Below are 21,268 nucleotides of genomic sequence, written 5' to 3' on the forward strand. Positions count from 1 at the left end.
CCAGGGATTACCTGGTCTCAGCTTATCACTCCCTTTTTCATAGTCACATCTTGTATGGAATCCTCCTGTGGGGACACGCGCCTTATTGCCATGATGTGCTGCTCCTGCAGAAGAAAGCAATCAGGGCCATTACTTTTGCGGACTACAGGGAGCATTGCAGGCCACTCTTCAAGGAACTGAAGATACTCACCATCCACAGCCAATACATCCTGTCCTCCTTGATGTATGTCAGAGACAACCTGCAGCAGCTGTCAACAAGAAATCAGATACACAGCTACAATACACGCCATGCAACTGACCTGGATGTTCCCCGATGTCGGTTGGCTGCTACTCAGAGAGGCTTCCCATCAGCTGCCTTGGGCTTCTACAATGGACTCCCAACTGAAGTAAAAAGTGCATCACGTGCAAGATTCAGCGCTCTCGTCAGGCAAAAGTTGATTGATAGAGCAATTTACTCGTTGGCAGAATTAGCTAATGAGCCTTTATTTTAATGACACAGTCTGTCTGGTAAACCCGGTCAAGGACGACGACAAGTATCAAGTAATTATTATAAAGCAACAAAATATTTAATCTAAAATTATGGAAATTGATCATCAAATCATTGAAAATGTCATTTTCTTGATGAATAATGTATATTTGATAATTAACAAGAATCAACTAATTATTAGTGAATTATCACTATAAAATAGACTATAATAACTCTGTCTGAGGTTGTTTTTCAAAAATATATTTTTATGGTCAAATTTTACGACGAGAAATCAGACCACTTACTGTCGTTTCGTTTAAACAAAGAGCACTGAGAAAGACACAAACGTAACATTCCCAAAAACTTTCAATGTTTCAGAATCAAGATCTATTCAACAAGATTTTTTCAATTTAGTATTCCATCTTTATATAATTTCATGATAAAAAATCAAATTCAACTATAAAGTTTCAATGGTTCATTTAATGAACATGAAATTCAGCTAGCCGATGTCTGATAGCGCCAAAAAGCTCCAACCTCCAAATCTCCTAAATAAAATAAGAACTAAAATGTCAAACAAACTAGAAGCATGTAGATTTGTTTTTAATGTTTGTTACTTTTTAATTTTCATAATTGCTTAAAATTATAAGAATAACATCGTTCTTAGTTGATTATTCATGATATGATTGAATTAATTGAAGAATTTTCACGTGAATATGGTGAGTTGACAAAGTATCTCTTTAAAGATTGTGATTGTAGGTTATAAATAATGTAGTTGTTGTAGTTACTAAATATCTATAAAAATACAGTTTATGCATTATGATATCACACTCAATCAAGATTTTATATTTTTTCAATTTTCTTAGAATGATTCAGGCACTGTTATTTGTTGTCAAACGTCTTGATCTCTGCAAGCTAGGTCTATAGAAACCTAAAGCATGTATAAAGAGCATTAGTCCAAGGCATTTATAAACCTTGTCTGCAAGTAAGTCTTAGGCTACTAAAGTCAATCTACTCTACAACTACCTAGGTTAAAACCTCAAAAGGATTATAAGAGGATTAAAAAATATGACAATACATGAAGTAAAGGCTGCTTTGAATAATAATATATCAGCTCAAATAGAATGATAACCAATTTTATCAGAGTAGGTATTATAGCTGTGATATCTTGTATATGGGTTACCGTAGTGCGCTCTGTACGGTAGTATTTGCAGTACGGTAGTCTTAATTGAGGAGGCCAGGGCTCGATTTGGGCTGTAGCGCCATCGAAGAAGAAGAAGAAGAAGAAGAAGTACTGTTGTGGATTATTAACCTGGATCTTATACTGATATTTTACCTTCAATTGGGCGCTTAATCCATTTATTCAAAAAATTCAAATATAATCACTTTTCTATTCAACTTGGGTTTGTATTGTTTAGGACACCAGTGCGGTGTTCGTATGTAAAACAGGCTGGAACACCAGTGCGGTGTTTGTATGTAAACCAGGCTGGAGCACCAGTCTCACTGATGCCTTAACTGAAATACTATTCTTCGATCTTGCGTCATTAGTGAAATAACCCAATTGATGCTTGAATCTTGGTTGAATTTCTAGCTGTACAGTACCACCTTGTTTTGCGCTTATTTGTCGTTGACTTGCTGCTTTGTTAGATTGTTAAGTCAAGAATGTTAATAAATATTTGTTAATGAGTCAAAATCAGTCGAAACGCATTAGATTGCGTGTTACAATGTTCTACTCAGTACACAAAGCAAATCCTTCACTGCTAGGAGCCAAGTACATGAACTACTTCAGGGCAAAGCAAATCTATAGGATATATCAATATATCCAAAGTCTTGATCGTTAGCCTGGTACTGTGTGACCTGTCTAAGGCGTTCTATTGTGTATCTCACAGAATTCTTCTGGAAAAGCTCTCCAGACATGTTTTTCTGGGCAGAGCTTGGAGCATGGTGGCGGACTACTTGCGGGATTGTAAGCAGGTCGTTTCACTGTTGGGTGTTACTTCAAGTAAAAAACATGTACCTCATGGAGTGCCTCAGGGATCGGTGCTTGGACCCTTGCTGTTCTTGTTTATGATTAATGATCTGAGACTGGAAAACACAGCCTTCACTTTGCAGATGATACCAGAATCATCGGTGGGCACACAGCAGCAGGATCGAGAGCGTAGAAAATCTTTGCTGAGGCCAAGGACTGGCTCTCTGCGAATAAGCTGCTTCTTAACTAAGTAAATACCCAGAAAGTGATGTTTACTCATGGCAGCACAGATCTTATCCAAGCACCTGTCACTCTTCTTGGATTTAATATAGATTCAAACCTGACCTGTGAGCATCATTTCTTGGAGTGTGCAAGAAGCTGTCGAGAGTCATATATCTTTCCTGGCAGTTTAAGTGCTGCTGAGAATCGAGTGATTGTTGATGAACCATGCAGTTTTTGGTGGCAGCATACATTATGATCTTGTGTCATTCGCTGCATTCCAGAGACATTCTACTGCTTCAAAAGGAAGCTCTTTGAATAATCAAATATAGCAAGTATGATAACTTTGTACTGCTTCAAAAGAAAGCTCTTGGAATAATCACATGTAGCAAGTATGATGCACATTGCCAGCCGGTCTTCCACAGATTGGGCATCCACACAGTGTTTGGATACCACAACCTGGCTTCATTGCTGTATATGAGGAGTAAAATTGAAATGCTACAGCAAAGAGAGAAAGTGCATTCCTACAACTCACGGAGAAGGACAAAGTTGGATATGCCACACTGTCGTTTGTCATAGGTGAGGGACTTTGACTTTTTACCGGTGCTGGTGCTGAGGATGTTTAACCACTTGCCAGAGTCGGCGAGGGCGCGTTAAGGAAATGCCTCTGGTTTTCCCTGTCTAACTGGTTGATTGTATAATATAAATAGCTTTTTTACTTGTAATCTGTGACACTACCATTGTGATCAAGTAAAGTGTGGTCTGTTTGACCAATTAATTTTCAAGTTAGATATGTATTTGACTGACGCGATCTACCCAGGAATGTCCTTGATCGAGGAATTGGATACTTCGGTTTTTTATATCTACCTTATTCCATTATTAAATATTATTTGGTCTATTATTATTACATTGTTGCTGTTGAATTAAAGTGTTTCTTTTACGGTATGATCACATTGAATGCGTGTATGTGCAAGTGTACATCAGCCAGAAAACAAAATCTGGAAAGAGACATTGAAAGTTTGAAATTTTTCTGTAGCTGCTCACACTAAACGCTACCAGCAAGTGCACGCGCTCAGTGTGAGTACTCATTTCGCTATTTCCAGATTTAGTTTCTCATGTGTGCGCTTGGTCATATACTCATCCAATGCTATCATACCCTTATCCTACTATTGATTCAATTCTTGAATTTGTGCTGATAGCTTATATTGCATGTTATTACTTTTATATTTATTATCTCATTCTACTATCGATTTTATTGTTATTCATTTGCTTTATTGAGTTTGTGCTGCTGCAATATTTTTCATATATTTATTATTGTCTTATTTTTCTAGTCTTTCACATTATTGTTCTTAAGTTGAAAATTTGTGTAACCGTTGGAAATCAAATAAATAAATGTCCATGCCCATGGACTCACTTAAACACTTGGTAGGCCTATCCTAATGTAATATTAGCCCTACTAGATTTCTCGAATAGTATAGTACAACAGCATGTCAAATTGAGTGGTCATATAGAAAGTTCATAAAGCACTGTACCGTACTGACTTTTCTTAAGGGAATACGTTACAACGGCTTGTTCGCAAGCTACTCATGTTTCTTACTTCAGGCTAATTCATTTAATTTATACATTTTTTATAAGGATAATAATTGGGGTCTTCCCTGGAGCTCCGATATTATAAATTAATAAATACTTGGGACTGGAGAAATATTGACGAGGGTCATTATTCTGCTCTGGTATTGTATTGATGAACAATGAATGCATGTCGTTGAACGTCAAGTAGGAGTCAATGACTTGAAATTTATATACAGTACAAATAATTTATGTGTTCTTTTTTATTTTTATTTTATAGAGACGAAGTCTAGCACCAAGTCAGGTACTGAAGCGAATCCAGCCCGACGATGCTGAAGATGCTCCTTCATCTAAAAGAAGGTTAAAGAAGAACAGTTCAAAACCGAGTGAAAAGACTGTACTACCAGCACCTGTGATTTTAAGTACTCCTGAGCAAATTTCAGCACATGTAAGCATAAAATATTTACAAAATACCCTTAATGATACTATTCTATATGATTGACAGCAATAAATTGGTTTGATCCTCTCCCAAGAAACGTATAGGCCCGGTTGCACAAAAGCCTGTAAAATTTGAATCGTGCCACGAGAACCAATCAGAAAATACTTCTACACGGAAAAGACTTTTCTGATTGGTTCTCGTGGCATTTTATAAGTTAGGATATTTATTTTATCAATCTGTATTATTCTATGGCAAATAAATGAATTTGAATCTTACATTAATCTATATATTTAATGGTCCATTAGATTTAATAAGTGTCTAAGAAACCGGACATAAGGCTGGCCATTAGGCTGATAAAAATGAGTTTACATGCATGTTTTGTCAAAAAATCGAAGATACAAAAACCTAAACTCAAAAAAATGTTGTTCGAAGCCTTTTTCTGTGATGACGTAACACTGTATGACGACATGTGTGTATACACACTTTCATCCTGCATGTCCTGTAAAGTCTGTGAGATATTACTTTTAACACGGCTCTTTCTCGAAGACGGAGAGGTCCGATGCTCTATCCTCCACTAATCACTCCCACTACCTAGCAGTATTCTAACGCGTCGCGATAACACTCCCCTCCAGCTATTGCCTGGCATTGTTCCAAAATTGTTTATTGGCAGCAGGTTTATTGGTTTATGTGATTACAGAAATGTGTTCATCACAAGAAATTAAAGCGAAATGACACGGCGCATCCAAATGTGCACAGGATGACCGTCTCTGTCTATGCTACAAACTGTGGAAGGAGGAATGGGTTTCTCCTCTTCATGTTAAAAGTAATATCTCACAGACTTTAGTTAGTGGCCAGCCTAAGAGTGCTAATAGTAAGTATACTAACGGTAATTGATTTTTTTTTGGTTTGTGTTTGCAGGAGGAGTTGATAAGACAGCTGCTATGTCGTCCGTTCCGAGTGCCGATCGCCAACTACCAGGGGGGCTGCGGTCTGAAGGCGCTGGGTGTGCGTCGCGACGGCATCAGACGTGCCCTCCACGACCCCACGGCGCCCAACGCGCTTGTACTCTACTGTCCCCCGCAGCTCAGCGAGCACGACAAACTCAAAATGGAAAAGTGAGCTCATCAGATAATATACAAAAATTATTGGTCATGATACAAAACAAAACAAAAAACACCAGTCAAATACTTGTAAAATACTAAATTTATTTCATTCACTCATTTGAAAATGGCATTAATAGTTTGAAACATTTCGTAGATAAAAAGTCTAAAAAGGGTACTATGATTTTTTAATTTCTAGATGAATAAGATTAGCCCTCACCAAAAATAAATATATTTTTAATATCAATTATTATTGATACTAAATAATTAATTTTATACAGTTATAAAAAAGTACATGAAATTATAAAATAATGATGATTTCTTTGAGTGTTAACGATTTGCATCCAGTTTATTTACAGATATAAAATTCAAGAGATAGCTTATAATAATTTTAATCCCAATCATGATACCCCACTATGATTATGTGTGTTGATGGGTGATCACTATTATAAACTTTATTTTGCCAAAGTACAAAATCACTGGAAAATATTTCAAATTAATAAAACAATAATTGAAATATACATATGGAATCATAAAAATAAATAATACATTTCATTTCCTATAATGTAAGATAATTACTTTTCCTCAAATCATCTTTTACATTAGTCTAGATAAATAGATGAAATTAATAGAATTCTATTGTCAAGAAACGAAAACAGTTTCAGACAGTCACAAGTCACAAATACGTTTACACAGTCATAAGTAATTTAATTTTTAGAATGATGCTTGCTACATAGCTGTTTACACTTGTTTATTCCTTTTTTCAGAGAAAAAATACTAGTGCATGTTGTAGTCGATCCAATACTATCCAACATACTGAGGCCCCATCAAAGAGAGGTGAGCATTTTCATGGATCTATTCTAAATTGCTTGATATCATAATGTTGTTTCTGTTGGAAAAAGTTGTGTCCAACTCTGTGAATTGTGGAATTTATAAAACTTGATATAATACCTTTTGTAATATGACTATAGTGAGGTCCACGTTATAATGGCAGTGGAGAAAGATAGGATAACAACGTTGCCGATCCTGTGTTTTGTCAATGCCTTCTATGAAGAGTAACTGATACCGGTTTATTGATGTAAAATTAACTGTTCATTCTCTTTAAAAATAATCAATTATATTATCAAACAAGAAATTATATTTTTCAATGATTTTTCATAATCAAGATTAAATATTTTGTTAATTAATTATATTTCTACATTGTTAATAAACAATCTGGCAATAGAGCAAAGCGAGAAAAAGATAGCGCTATCCGCTTTGTTGAATTATAGACAAGGATAGCAATACAATTGCTGATCAATCACTGCCATTATAACGTGGATCTCACTATAATAACTTATTTCGCCGTATGAAAAGTGTTATTTTGATGTTGAGAGAGTAAAAAATTGAGAATCAGTTATTTTTGACTATTTCAATAATTTTATTCAATTCAACACAATATACATAAAAGAAATCAAAACACAAAAAAACACAATCAAAAATAAATTTCTAATAAAATACAGAAACAGGCTTCATGGTGGGGTGTGCTGAAAAGAAAGAAAGGAGGAAATGTACCTAGCCAACTATGGTTTCCTATGTAATAGGCAGGTAGAGGGTATAAAAGTAAGGAATGAAGGGTGAAGAGGAACGGGAAAGGGAGGAATTAGAAAGGAAGGTAGGAGAAAAGAGAGAAAAAATATGAGCAAAAATTGTAAGTGAATCCACTTTCAACAAATGTATCTAAAAGAAATGGCCTTGCTAACAGTAGTTAGAGCAGAAATCTCGAGACTCATACGTCGATATGGAAGAACAAGTTACTGTAGGTCCAGGTTTTTGAAAATGATATTGTACTGTTTATTCGGCTGTCTATGAGTTTCCCCTCAAAGCTATGAGGAGATTTTATGTTTTACATTGCAGAATAAGTTAATTTGAATGCTATCCGTTGACCGCTCAGCCATATAAATAGAATATTCTGCTATTTTCAATAATTTTTAATGGTGAAAGATTAATAATCTTTTTTCCTTTAAAATCAAATTCTTCGTTTTTACACGGTGTGAAATTCGTGTAGAATCATAAAAATCATTCATTTAATTATAATCCTTTGATATTTTAATTAATATTTGAGTTAATAGCTACTATTTAACGAAAATCCAAATTAAATGCTGCAAATCATGCAGATGCAATACTGCAAATGGATCTTCATTAAATATAATTATTATTAATTCATCAGCTTTTGAATAAATGCAATATCTCAGTAATTTAATCAATCAATCAATCAATCTCTTTATTCAAAACATACATCAAAATGTACATGAATGCGTCTTTCTTTATTATTTTCAAAATAATAAAATAAATACAAGTAAAAAACAAAATACATCAACAATAGGTAGTCTAAATACATAATGAGTTGGCACTATAAAATTCTTCATAACTGTATAATTCTAATTCCACGATATACTTTTTCAGTTTGTTTTTAAACCTTGTAATATCTTTTTCATGATTAATCTTAGTAGGAAGGTAAGTGATGAATTTGATGCCCATATAGGTCGGGCTTTGTTTGTACTTCTCTTTACTATGTTCTTTGATAATAAAGTTGTTCCTATTTCTTGTATTATAGTCATGCACACTGGTTTGCCTGGGGAATTTGTCTTCATTATTTTTTACGTGTAATATTGTTTTATAAATATAAAGTCCATACACAGTCATTAATTCTAACTTTTTAAAAAATGTCCTGTACGACTCTTGTCTATTTAAATTAAATATTTTTCTTACTGCTTCTTTTTGGAGTTTTAATATCCTATTCAAGTTAAATGCACTAGTCCCACCATAAATCTCAATGCCATATGAAATATGAGAGTGGACAGTGGCATAATACACGGATCTCAAAGTTAATAAATTACAAATGGGTGGCAGCCTTCTTAGTGCAAATATTCCTGTACTTACTTTTTTACATACTCTTGATACATGCTCTTCCCAATTGAGTTTGTTATCTAGATCAACGCCTAAAAATTTTATGTTATTTAGCTTCAGTGTACTTAATTTCCTACTGTAATATTTGAGATTAATATTGAGATTCGGAGTTAGACAGATTATCTTGTATTTGATTTGAGATCATCCGTTTTCCTAGCCATATAGCCAGCCTAATACTATCTCTCTCTATTACTAATATGTCAAAATCTTCAATTCCCATTTCATTCCTCATCCATATTTTGTTGTTGTTCCAGGGTGTGAAATTCATGTACGAGTGCGTGACCGGACAACGCATAGAGGACGCGTACGGCTGTATCATGGCTGACGAAATGGGTCTGGGCAAGACGCTGCAATGCATCACGCTGATGTGGACTCTGTTGAGGCAGGGACCCGACGCCAAGCCAACAATTGAGAAGGCGGTCATTGTGGCTCCCAGCTCTCTAGTCAGGGTGGGTACAAACCAACACAGACTATAAACTACATCCAACATCCTACATTATTATTATTATTAAAATGAATAATTGTACAATTAAATGAATTATTATCAATGTATCAATTAACTTTTTTTCTACTTAAGATTTAAAACTATTTTTCTTTTGATATGATTTGAATTTAAAATTATTATTTTGAGATCACTAATTGATTATATTAATGTACTATTTCTATGTTTTTTTTAATATAATGTAAAACTTGACTCCTCCAGTCAAACCTTCTTTAGAAGGTTTTGGAGAATTTATATTTCGTCTGGTTTATAATTTTTGAAATTTTCCACTGAAAAGGAATTTTCTTATCATTTTTTGTCATTCTTGCTTTTTTTATTATTCTTCTTTTTTTGTAAGATTTCTTTTTATAAGTGTATTTTTCATTTTTGTTTGTTATATTTTCTATAATAAACTCCCTTCTTATGGGGGTACCAGGACGAAGGAAAAAGGAAATGAAAGGAAGGATTATTATTATTTTTTAAAAAATATTAGCGTATGGCTTTGAATGGTGGGGAGACCCAAGGGTAGTTCCACCTCGCCGTATATAGTCCAAAGTTCCCTAATGGGAAACTGAACACTAAGGTTATAGTGAGCACAATATTTTAAATTTACACTTTTCACTTCGAAATATAGTTCTTTTTAATGCTAATAGTTCTTTTTAAAAAGTCCAAACATATACAAAACCGAAACAAAACACAAAACCACTTAGCCAAATTTAGAAAGTATTAAATTTAGTACCGAAAATTTATATCACGTTACAATTTTTCGTACACTCATGGAGTGAGTCATATACTCATCCTACATCCATTTATATAGAACATCCAATAAAACTTCTTGAAATGATCAATAATCCAACTTGAAATTCTACTTTCTCCAATTCTACTTGGATTTCCACTTGAAATCTTCACAATCTTATTTGTATACTTAGCAAAACTAGTTTCGGTTGTTATTCCATGGTCAATTCTGTAACAACAGCTATAGTGAGAGCCACGTTATAAAGTCGGCATCTGATTAACATTGGTTTGTCATTAAACAATGAAGACCCTAAAGCGGGCTAGTTATTTTCTCAGTTTATTCTGCAAGGTGGAAATAAAAATTATACTGGATTTCCGATTATTAAGTTTAACAGAATTATCCAATTTCTTGTCCAACAATGTTGCACCGGTAGTAAGACCACTAGCCGGACCACATGCTCCGACTGGTTTGAATTAGTCCAACATTCTAACTCACGTTCCAACTCGACTCTGACTAGGCGGCTGACATTGGGATGTCATAATATTACTGTTCTTATACTTTTTTACATCCGCACTGTTGCCAAATCGTTTGTATGCTACGAAGAAATATAGTGAATATGCAATCATAGAATCACGAAAAATATATTTTCTTGGTGAATGAAGTTAACAAGAATAAACAATTGATATTATATCTTGATATATTAATAACAATTGATATATTATACTGGGATGACTTGAATCGCCACTTTATACTGCAGAAGGCAATGGAAACTGAGAATTCATGCGGCAATCATGCAGTCCTATCATTTACACTGACTCTTTAACATGAATATCAAGTTATTCAAATCTCTACAGAATCTCTATAGCTATCTACTACAGAAGGTAGTGGAAACAGAGAATTGGCAACCATGCACTACTATCATTTCCACTGGCTTTATAGCATGAATCCCTCTATGGACCAAAATGAGGAATTATATTTTTTTAAATGAAACATAACCATCATATTCCCCGGTATACAGCCTACTTTTCTATGTTTAATATTTCATTCAGATCCATTTCTATTGAGAGAGTTTTCATTTATGTTTTGTGTTGCAGAATTGGTGCAACGAAATCACGAAATGGCTGGGAGGTCGAGTGAATCCGCTGGCAATAGACGGCGGAGGTAAAGAAGTCGTGGAGCGAAACTTGAACTCGTTCATGCAGACCTACTCTAGGCGACCGGCCAATCCAATCCTAGTCATTTCTTATGAAACGTTCAGGAGCCACGCCAGCATACTTCATAAAGGCGAAGTGGGTCTGGTGCTTTGTGATGAGGTATTTATGGCATTATCAAGTAATATTTTACTCTTATACTAATAGAGTAGAGATTTCCAAGTCTTACACATACATCGAGTTTTGGACGTACGATTTTTTATAAAGTCATTATAAATTCTATTAGATTGAACATATGAAAAAAAAATAATATTAGCGCTCATCGAATTTCCATCTAGCTGTATACCCTGTTGTCAATATTTGCAATAGCAGAAGTCTTCGGGGTGAATTACTGCATTTAATTTGGATTTCCGTTTAATAATAATAATTAATTCATTAGCATTTGAATAATTGCAATATCTCAGTAATTTACCTCTGTAGACTGGCTGGCCGCTATGGCTTTTTATAAAATGAGCGCTGCCATCCAGAGATTGTCAGTTTGGTGTAAGGGTAAGCATTCCTGACCGGCAAGATTGAACATAACTTGTCAAACAGATGATGTGTTAGCCAAGTTCCGTTTAATCTGGTAGATTTCATAGACAAGAAAAAATTCGATGTGTGTGTAACAGGATTTACTCTGATACTAGGTAATAGAATACACCGTTATGAAAAAAACATTGAAATATTAACGTCTCTTTTCAGCTGCTCTTCACTTCAATTCATGCAATTTTAGCAAATAATAGCCTCAGTGAACGTTTTTGTGATTTTTCTGGCTACAAATTCATCATTTTTTCAATATTTTTACATTTATTCATGCATTTTCAAGTATTCGTTTCATCTTTCTGATCAACCCAGATATGTGGTTACTAAAAAATGTTTAGTATAATGTATATTTGTACTATAAATTTTTGTGATTTTTATAGAAGTGTTTACATAACTTCATTTGGACTATTTTTATCAAAATTAGGGAGAGAGACAGTTTGGGTTTATCCTGTTGATTCTCTCCCAATCATTAATTTGGTATTGTGATTGTGGAATGAAATAAATAAGTAAATGTCAAATGTTATAACAGATTTAGTGTCTCAATAGCTAGAGCATAATTTTTCTATATGCATTTTTATTGATATCCTGCTATCCTAAATAAGGACGAAGGAGCGAATCAGTTACATCGCCTATCAAATTGGTTACAATAATAATAGGTATGTGTATGAAATTTTGAGTCAAATGGTTAAAGCGTTTGTTAGTATGTTATCGTCGAACATACCAACCCCAAAATCCTGGAGGCTAAACTGAGAGCTGGATATGCTCTTTCAATGAAGATGCACGGCTTCAATAGCGGATTAAATGAATCTTCAGCACCCTGTAGAATGTGATTACATCCTTGAATGTGACTGTGGTGATATTAAGTCAGATGAGCATCTTCCTAAAGGCTACTTAAACCAGCCACTAACATGGCGTTTTACCGGATATTTTTGGCTGTAAAGTCGACCGAACTGTAAAGTCGAAAATCTGAACGTTGGTGGCAGTTACTTCTGCGGATATGTGCAGTAGTTTATATGCTCCTGCAGGTCAGCTGTTACAGAACACTGTTCGAATTTCAGTCGAAAATTTCCGATGAAATTTTATCTTAGTGGCTGGCCGTACGCATCAAGCACCAGAAAGCACTCAACAAGAAAATTTCAATTCCAATAAAAAAGATGCTTGTCCACAACAGAAAGTTGTAGACAACAGAAAGTACAAGCTGTAGTACACAACAGTGGACTACTTTTGATGTTTAATCATATCTAACACGAACGAATTAAACTCTTGAAATCAATCAATCAATCATTAGTTTATTTTTCCTTCATACAATGCATACATGTATGTCTATAATTACATACATACAATTGACAATTAACAAAATTTGTTAAAAGTAAAATAGTACTAATATCAAGTACGGAAGGTCCCTGAAAAGGTTAAAAACCTGAAATAATGTTTTATTTTTTCGATTTCAGGGGCATCGGCTGAAGAATTGCGAAAGTCAAACATACGTGGCACTGACCGGCCTGAAATGCCGGAGACGAGTTCTCCTGTCAGGCACTCCCATTCAGAACGATCTGCTCGAATATTTCAGTCTCGTGCACTTTGTTAACGAGGGAATCCTCGGAACTGCTCAGGTACAAAATATACTAAACTTTACAGTTGTGTTGTGAGTGATGTTGTGGTACAATTTTTCCATAATGAAAACACAAATTTAAATTGTCAACCTCTTTTTACTTTCCTTGCCCTATTACTATAGGTAAGGAAAGAACTGCTTTCCGAAAAGAATTAAGGTACCCCAATTTCTAAATTTCTATACGTTTCAAGTTCCCCCTGAGTCCAAAATAGTGGTTTTTGGGTATTGGTGTGTGTGTGTGTGTGTGTGTGTGTGTGGTGTGTGTGTGTGTGTGTGTTGTGTGTGTGTGTGTGGTGTGTGTGTGTGTGTGTGTGTGTGTGTGTGTGTGTGTGTGTGTGGTGTGTGTGTGTGTATGAGTGTATGTGCGTCTGTGTACACTATATCTCGTTTCCCAATCAACGGGATGACTTGAAATTTGGAACTTAAGGTCTTTACACTATAAGTATCCGACACGAACAATTTCAATCAAATGCAATTCAAGATGGAGGCTAAAATGTTGTCAAAAACAGTTTTTTTGCGATTTTCTCGAAAACGGCTCCAACGATTTTGATCAAATTTATACCTATAATAGTCATTGATAAGCTCTATCAACTACCATAAGTTCCATATCTGTAAAAATGTCAGGAGCTTCGCCCCATCTGTGCAAAGTTTGATTTTAGATTCCCAATTATCAGTCTTCAGATACAATTTAAACAAAAAAATGTCCTTTCCAAGTGGAAAGGATTGAGCATGAAAATCTCTACAATTAATGTCTAGTAACATTTTCACCTAAAAATGGAAATAAGCTCGAAATTTGAGAAAATATGTATATTCAATTGCATACTGTTGGCAACTGTTGATTCTATTAAATCATTCACTATGAAGAGATAGCAGACTTCGTGTGTCTCTAGCCTTATAGTCCTGTCACCAGCTGGCTCAGATCTTAGAATAGTAGACTTGAGATGTGCGTGAACACTAGCGTCAGGTGATCAATTTTCATAATGGCAAGGAAAGTTGTGTGATTACGCCATTTTATTATTATTATATTTTATTATTATTTATAGATTTTTATTATTATACTAAACTTATTTAAAATTGTCAAATCTATGATAGAAAGGTTCTACTCTACGGTCTGCTTACTAGATTCTTCAAAGGCCCTTAATATAGGTTAATTTAGTGAGATGCCCATAAACTGTCAGCATTATTTGAATGGAGAGAAATGAATGAAATAAGAAATGCTGACAGTTTGAAGTAAATCCAACTACAATTGGCGACATCCGAGTCAGGTTTTTCATAATCTGTGATTTAGAAAATGAATGTCTCACATTTTCATTATTATTATTATTTGAATGTATGTTCAGACTTGTATCCGCACACTATGGTTTATTCAATATAGTTTTTGTGTAATTGTTATATTCTCTGTATACATTCTCAACATGCCAAGATACCGGTTAGCAAGGACTCAGAGGTGTTATCCTTTAATTGCTTTCAAAATGTTCAATAAGCTGCCAGAGTGGGTCAAGGATAGTGAAGTGATAGACAATTCCGAGCAGTTTTAAAATATTTCTTGATGGAGCATCCATTTTATAGCCTGAATGAATTTCTTGATAGTGAGATGACATTTTGATACTTTCTTGTGACATGTTTTATAAACCCTGATACCGTCTATCCAGCAGCGCTGGTCAATGACTTAGGGTACGTTTATGTCGGAGCTGTGATAAAAGATTCTAGTAACGATGAGAGAAGTGATGCTAGTAGGGAGTAGCGCTCAGCTTCTATTGACTGTTCATGCCGACAGTCGTGCTTAAAGCTTGATTCGTGAGTTCATATATTGAAAAACCAATTTGTGTATGCTATAATGAGTGATTCTGATGAGGATTTTATTTTTGCATCGAATACAGTAAAGCATTACTTAGATACTAGGTTGTAGAGAACGTGAATATTATGCACATCCTATCAATCTAGAGAGAGCACTGAATACCTTGCATGACATTCTCAAAAATGAATTTTTCATGGAGATAAATAAGGCTAAAACAGAAGTGATGATCTGCTCCAAGAATCCTGATTTTGAAATAGTAAAGATAGAGAATAACGCCCTCAAACAAGTAAACAAATTTAAATACTTAGGTAGCATTATTTCAGAGGATGGAAAAGACAAAGAAGACATAAAGCGCCGTATAAGAGAAGCCAAGGCTTTCCTCCAAAAGTCTGAATTTGGATTTGAGAAAGAGACTTATAAAGAGTTGTATCTGGAGTATTGCTCTATATGGCTCAGAGACATGGACTATCGGTAAGGCGGAAGAAAAGGCAATTAATGCATTTGAAGTATGGTGTTGGAGGCGAATGCTGAAAATAAAATGGACCGATAGATTAACAAATGAAGAAGTATTTCAAAGGGCTGAAGAGACACAAAAAACTCTATTGAAATCTCTTAGGGACAGACGGCATTCTTGGATAGTACATATTATAAGACACAGCGAATTCACGCTAACAATACTGGAAGGTGCAATCAGTGGACAACGGGCTCGTGGAAGACCCCGGCTACAATATTTGAAGCAGATAACCCGGGATCTTGGGGTCCAGAGCTATACCCAACTAAAACAGCTGGCTCTGGACAGACAAAGATGGAAAGCTGCCAACCAATCGGACGATTGAAGCAGAATAAGAAGATCAATGTGGAGAGGAATGTATTTGGGGATCATTTTTATAAAAATTTAAGACAGCATCCAAAAAATTCTTTTTGACTATATGAGAATGGAAATAGAAACTTTCGACTACATTTTGACGAGAGTTTCCAATAATCTCCAAAAGGACTGGAATTAATATCATATAAGTCCTATCATGGCAAAGGAGCGATTAATGCTAACATTAAGGTAAGTAGGTTTATACAAGAAAGTTATATTCTTTAATAAAATAGAAACAATTGAATTTATTCTTGAAATGCATACATCAAGGTCTATATTATGTTTCATTATTATCATTGACAATAAGATAGAATTTTGTAATTGAATAAGAAATAGTTTAATAAATTAAAAAAAATGTCACTTGCTTACGAAACTCTACATATAGATCAACCCAAATCATGAAAACATATTGGTCCATGTTTGAACTTTGTAGTCTACAACTCGATACTAGCCTCGATACTAGCTTCGAAAATGGACCGAGCCATTATCGATGCTCTTATCGATGGTCAGGACCCAAGATCGATTTTCATCGCAGCTCAGACATAAACAGGCCTATTAGAAAGCACGTTGGTATTATCTACGCGTTGCTAGAATCGCAGCTTCTATCACTAATCGCAGCTCCGACATAAACGAACCCTTAGAATAAAACTATAAAAATAATGTTTGTATTATGATATGGTAAATTTTTTATGAACTTATATGAATATCTTTTATGACTTTCCTATTTCTTGTAGCCTGATTGTTAGTGAAATATATTTTGAAAGATCCATTTACTTATCCCCTTTTTTACCTCCAGGGGCCTATTGCATCATAAAATACAAACTAATCATATTAATGATAGTAGTAAATTAATAATATTAGTATTATCAGTTTATTAGAATAGGAAATTACTCGTACTAAAAGAATAGCTTGTATTTTCTCATGCAACTGGGTCCAGCAGTAACTTAATATTCAGTTATTTTAAAAATGTAGAACCAGAAAACAAACTTACCTCTTGTGCCCTTTTGTCATTTATTAATGAACGAGCGTTAGCGAGTTCTCACTTTTGACTTACTGATGGCCAGAGTCGTTGTCCGTCACACAGACCTTTCGGCACTGACACAATCATGATATATCAACAAACTGATATGGTTTGAGATCTCAATGTGCAGTTTTCGCCATTCATTTTCTCTTGGAATTCTTTATCGAAATCATGTATTACATGATCACCTTTTCATTTGAAAAAAATGTATTTGGATTCATATGAGGAACTAAGATGATGAAGCGACAGAGTGATCTTTGAAGAGTAATTTTTCATTTCAAATAGTATCCCTAATGAAACTTACTGTCAAATTATTCTTGTAAAAGAAATATTTAGCTGTTTCCATCATTTTCACCAACTATGTATAATTAAAAGTTTCGGGTCTCAAAGATTACAATACAACAGTTTTTGAGCGAGTTCTCCAACCCAGGGGGTCACTAGTTTTATTATTATTTTGGGTTCTAAATAAACAATTATTGGTAAAAACTTTCTGATTGCATAGGAGTTCCGCAAACACTACGAGACGCCGATCCTGAAAGGACAGGACGCACTGGCGTCGGACGCAGAGCGCGCACGCGCACAAGAGCGCCTGGAACAGCTGATTGGTCTGGTGAACCGCTGCCTGATTCGGCGCACCTCGGCGCTCCTCTCCAAGTATCTGCCTGTCAAGACGGAGCAGGTGGTCTGCGTCAACCTCTCACCTATGCAGCGCAACATCTACCTCCAGCTCATATCGTCTGACAACGTCAAGCGCACTATCAAAGGTACTCACTATCACACATTCATACAAAGGCTATTCAATCTATCGAATGATAATAATAATAACACATAGATACATGCCGGAGATGTAACCAATCATCTGAGACAATTCAACATGTAACAAGTGCATGCCAGGCTCTAATAGCAACGGACTACCTCCATAGGCACAACCAGGTGGTAAAGATTGTTCATCAAAGTTTGGCAGTTCAACACAACTTGTTATCAAATTCAGTTCCATATTATCAATACATTCCTAGTGCAGTTTTGGAGAATGGTACTTACAAGCTGTACTGGGATCGATCATTACTCACAGATAAAACAATAGCCAACAATAGACCAGACATCATATTAATAGATAAACAAAATCAAATAACATATTTAATAGATATAGGCATACCGAACACGCACAATTTAAAGCAATACAGTAATGAGAAACTGCTTAAATATTTGCCTTTGGCAGAGGAGATAAAGGATATGTGGAAGCAAGAGAGAGTGATGATAGTACCTTTGATAGTGTCAGCTACAGGTGTTATACCAAGGGAACTGCCAGAAAGGTTGCACAGTTTGAGACTGCCTGTATGGGTGCAAAATTTAATGCAGAAAGCAGTAATACTTTGCACGACATCGCTGGTAAGAAGTTTCCTCAATATACCAAGATAGAAGAGGTGTCATTTTGCTAAATAAGCCAATGACACCTTATTATGACCCATGAAAATGGAGAAAAAAGAGAGTATAATAATAATATTCATTCATGCATGTACATTTTAAATTCTATGTTTCGCATTTGTCAGTTATAATCAAAAAGTCATCAAATGTCCGTGAATATTGGAAGCCAAAAATAAAGATGACATCATCTCAATTTTGATTTTACTTGGTTCATTTCAAAGTTCTCTCACACTGTATATGGAAAAACTCCATCAAACTGTAAAAACATCTCTCTTGTAGCCAATTCCTCATTAGTCTCTTGAATGTTCTGCTATTTGAATTTTCGAGAATTTCCACTGGTAGTGCGTTCAAGATCCTTCGACTGACATGCTTTGGCTTAGCTTCAAAAAATCTTGTTCGATGAGGTTGGAGTCTCAGCATATTCCTTTCCCGTGTGTTGTAGCCATGTACGGTAGCGCCTGTAGTCCACGCGTCCTTGCGGGAAAATCCATACAATGCAGCCTCCAGGATATACAGACATGACAACGGCAGGATCTTAGTTTCCCTGAATAGCTCTCTGCATGGAGTCCTTGGTGGCTTCCTATACATCATTCTCGGTACCCGTTGCTACTACCATAGGGAAACGATAGCATAAGTAGATATCCCATGGTATAGGGCGTTTATGTCGCAACTTTTACTGTTATCCCAAGCCGATAGTTCACGTAGTTCTTTCCCATGCAGCTGTGTGACGCTTGTAGTCTCTCAAATTGTGCTGTTCATACACTCTCACCCCCAACAAAACAGTAAAAATTGACAATAATCGACAGTAATCGGCTTGAGATAACAGTAAAAGTTGCGACATAAATTCCCTATACCATGGGATATCTACTTACGCTATTGTTTCTCTATGCTACTACTCAGTTGCACTCTGTAGGCCATCAATGAAGCGGGTGCCGCACTCCAGAATATCAACAAATACGTGAGAGCTGGCTGAATTAAAACAATAACAAGTGTGAACAGCTCCGAGATCACCTTTATGAGACACAAAAAATAGAGAAAAACTGTTGACGTTAACTCACCTAATAATATTTGTATTTTCATATTTCAGGTGATGCAAAAGGAACGTTCATGTCAGCTCTTTCTTCGATAACGTATTTGAAGAAATTGTGCTGTCATCCAGATTTGGTTATTGACAAAATACTGGCTGGAACGGATGGCTTTGAAAATACCAAACAACATTTACCTGCTGGATATGAGCAGTTGCATAAAAAGTGAGTTGACCTATCTCGGTAGAAATAATTTGAAAACTTTAAGAAAAAATTATGCATTTGAAATCTTTCAAAACTAAAAACTTTCCTATAGATCTCAAGTTCTGTTTCTGCACCACAGCATTTACCTATTTCAAGATTTCGTTATTATTGGTTTATTTTGTAGGATTAGATATATGTGAATTATAAAATTGTTACTATCTAGTTCTCAGATTCTGCTAAACTATCTCCAATGTACGATTTAATAATAATATTCATATGGCTTTTATTGGTGGAGAGTCCCTGACGGAAGATCCACCTGCCGTTGTAGGCTATATAATTTAAGCTGTCAATAGTCCTCACGAATGTTATAGTTATATATCAACCAGTTTAACGTGCTCATCTGATAAAATGGAGTGAACTTGTGTTCGTGATTGGTGAAAAAGATCAGTTGGTATTTTTTTAAATCTTTTTCACCAATCATGTATTAGATTCTATGCCTACACTGCGACGTTGCAATATCGTAGGCCGGGGCCTTGTATTAGAGGTGGCTAAGCCTCTAGACACTATATCCACTAGCGACTAGACCACGGATCACTCCAGATAATAGATCTTCAATAAATTCTTCTTGAAACTTCCATCCAAGTACATTACTCGAACAATAATATACTTCGATTTATTCTCACTGTTTTGAAAATTTACTCTACCGTATTTCAATGAATTGAAATTGAAATACTTATTAAAACTCACATTGATTGAAAATATTTCCATTTTTTTTAAGTTCTACGTCTATAACAAACGGTTTTGTATCTGTTATAGTAACAAGGTAAAAGGTAATATTCTGGATATATGAGAAGGTAGCTGGAGAAAATATTATCAAGAGTTAGTCCAGTGTCTTTTTGAGAAAGTATTCAATTTACTTTGAATATTGTGTTATTGTTACAGAGGTGTTCTCTCGGTTGAATTGTCTCCGAAACTGATGGTTCTAGACTGTATGCTGGCTGTGATCAAGACAACCACCACTGATAAAGTGGTGTTGGTCTCCAACTATACACAGACATTGGACCTGTTCGAAAGGCTATGTCGGATGCGAAACTATAACTATGTGCGCCTCGATGGAACTATGACCATTAAAAAACGAGCCAAGGTATTTCTGCAGACAATTATGTCTATTTTGCCATCACAATTAAAAAAATACTGTCTAATTTTCTGTTACACATTTTTACTATTCTCACTATGTCTACTTGTATATTACACATTTTTACTATTCTCACTATGATAGTGGGCTATATTGGAAAAAATCACTCTTGAATATTTACAATCTCAAAACATTGTCCACATTTTGTTAGCCATTGCAGTAATGCCTAGACGCAAAGCCACCCGAATCAAGAGTGTGCTGATGTAGTGAGAATACAATAATATCATACATTTTCAAAAGAAAGCATTATTAAATATTGTCGATTCCATTTCATTAGCTGATCACTAAACTGCAGTGACGTGGCTTAAAATTTTCAAATTGTTTAAATTTTGATAGACGATTTTCAACTTTATATTAATACTTCAAACAGCTACAACAGAACTGATTTCATGCTTGATTCATTAATTGAAGTCCTCCACAACTTAACAATAAAGTTGTTGACTTTCATTTGAGCACTGGATTGCAGGA

General features: G+C 35.1%; 1 protein-coding gene across 1 annotated transcript in view; it reads left to right on the top strand.

Annotated features, from left to right (window-relative positions):
• The first annotated feature begins 1,008 nt into the window (after positions 1-1,008).
• LOC111052761 (DNA repair and recombination protein RAD54-like) overlaps positions 1,009-21,268 on the top strand; it is a 33,126-nt gene continuing 12,866 nt past the window's right edge. Inside the window, exons 1-10 of the mRNA XM_039430209.1 lie at positions 1,009-1,182; positions 4,498-4,665; positions 5,575-5,771; positions 6,524-6,593; positions 8,960-9,154; positions 11,017-11,235; positions 13,107-13,268; positions 17,454-17,715; positions 19,464-19,626; positions 20,548-20,749. Of these exons, the coding sequence (XP_039286143.1) occupies positions 1,180-1,182; positions 4,498-4,665; positions 5,575-5,771; positions 6,524-6,593; positions 8,960-9,154; positions 11,017-11,235; positions 13,107-13,268; positions 17,454-17,715; positions 19,464-19,626; positions 20,548-20,749 (1,641 nt within the window). The 5' untranslated portion in view covers positions 1,009-1,179. The remainder of the gene's footprint in view (positions 1,183-4,497; positions 4,666-5,574; positions 5,772-6,523; positions 6,594-8,959; positions 9,155-11,016; positions 11,236-13,106; positions 13,269-17,453; positions 17,716-19,463; positions 19,627-20,547; positions 20,750-21,268) is intronic.

Source organism: Nilaparvata lugens, chromosome 6 (genome assembly GCF_014356525.2).
Source record: "Nilaparvata lugens isolate BPH chromosome 6, ASM1435652v1, whole genome shotgun sequence".
NCBI lineage: Eukaryota > Metazoa > Arthropoda > Insecta > Hemiptera > Delphacidae > Nilaparvata > Nilaparvata lugens.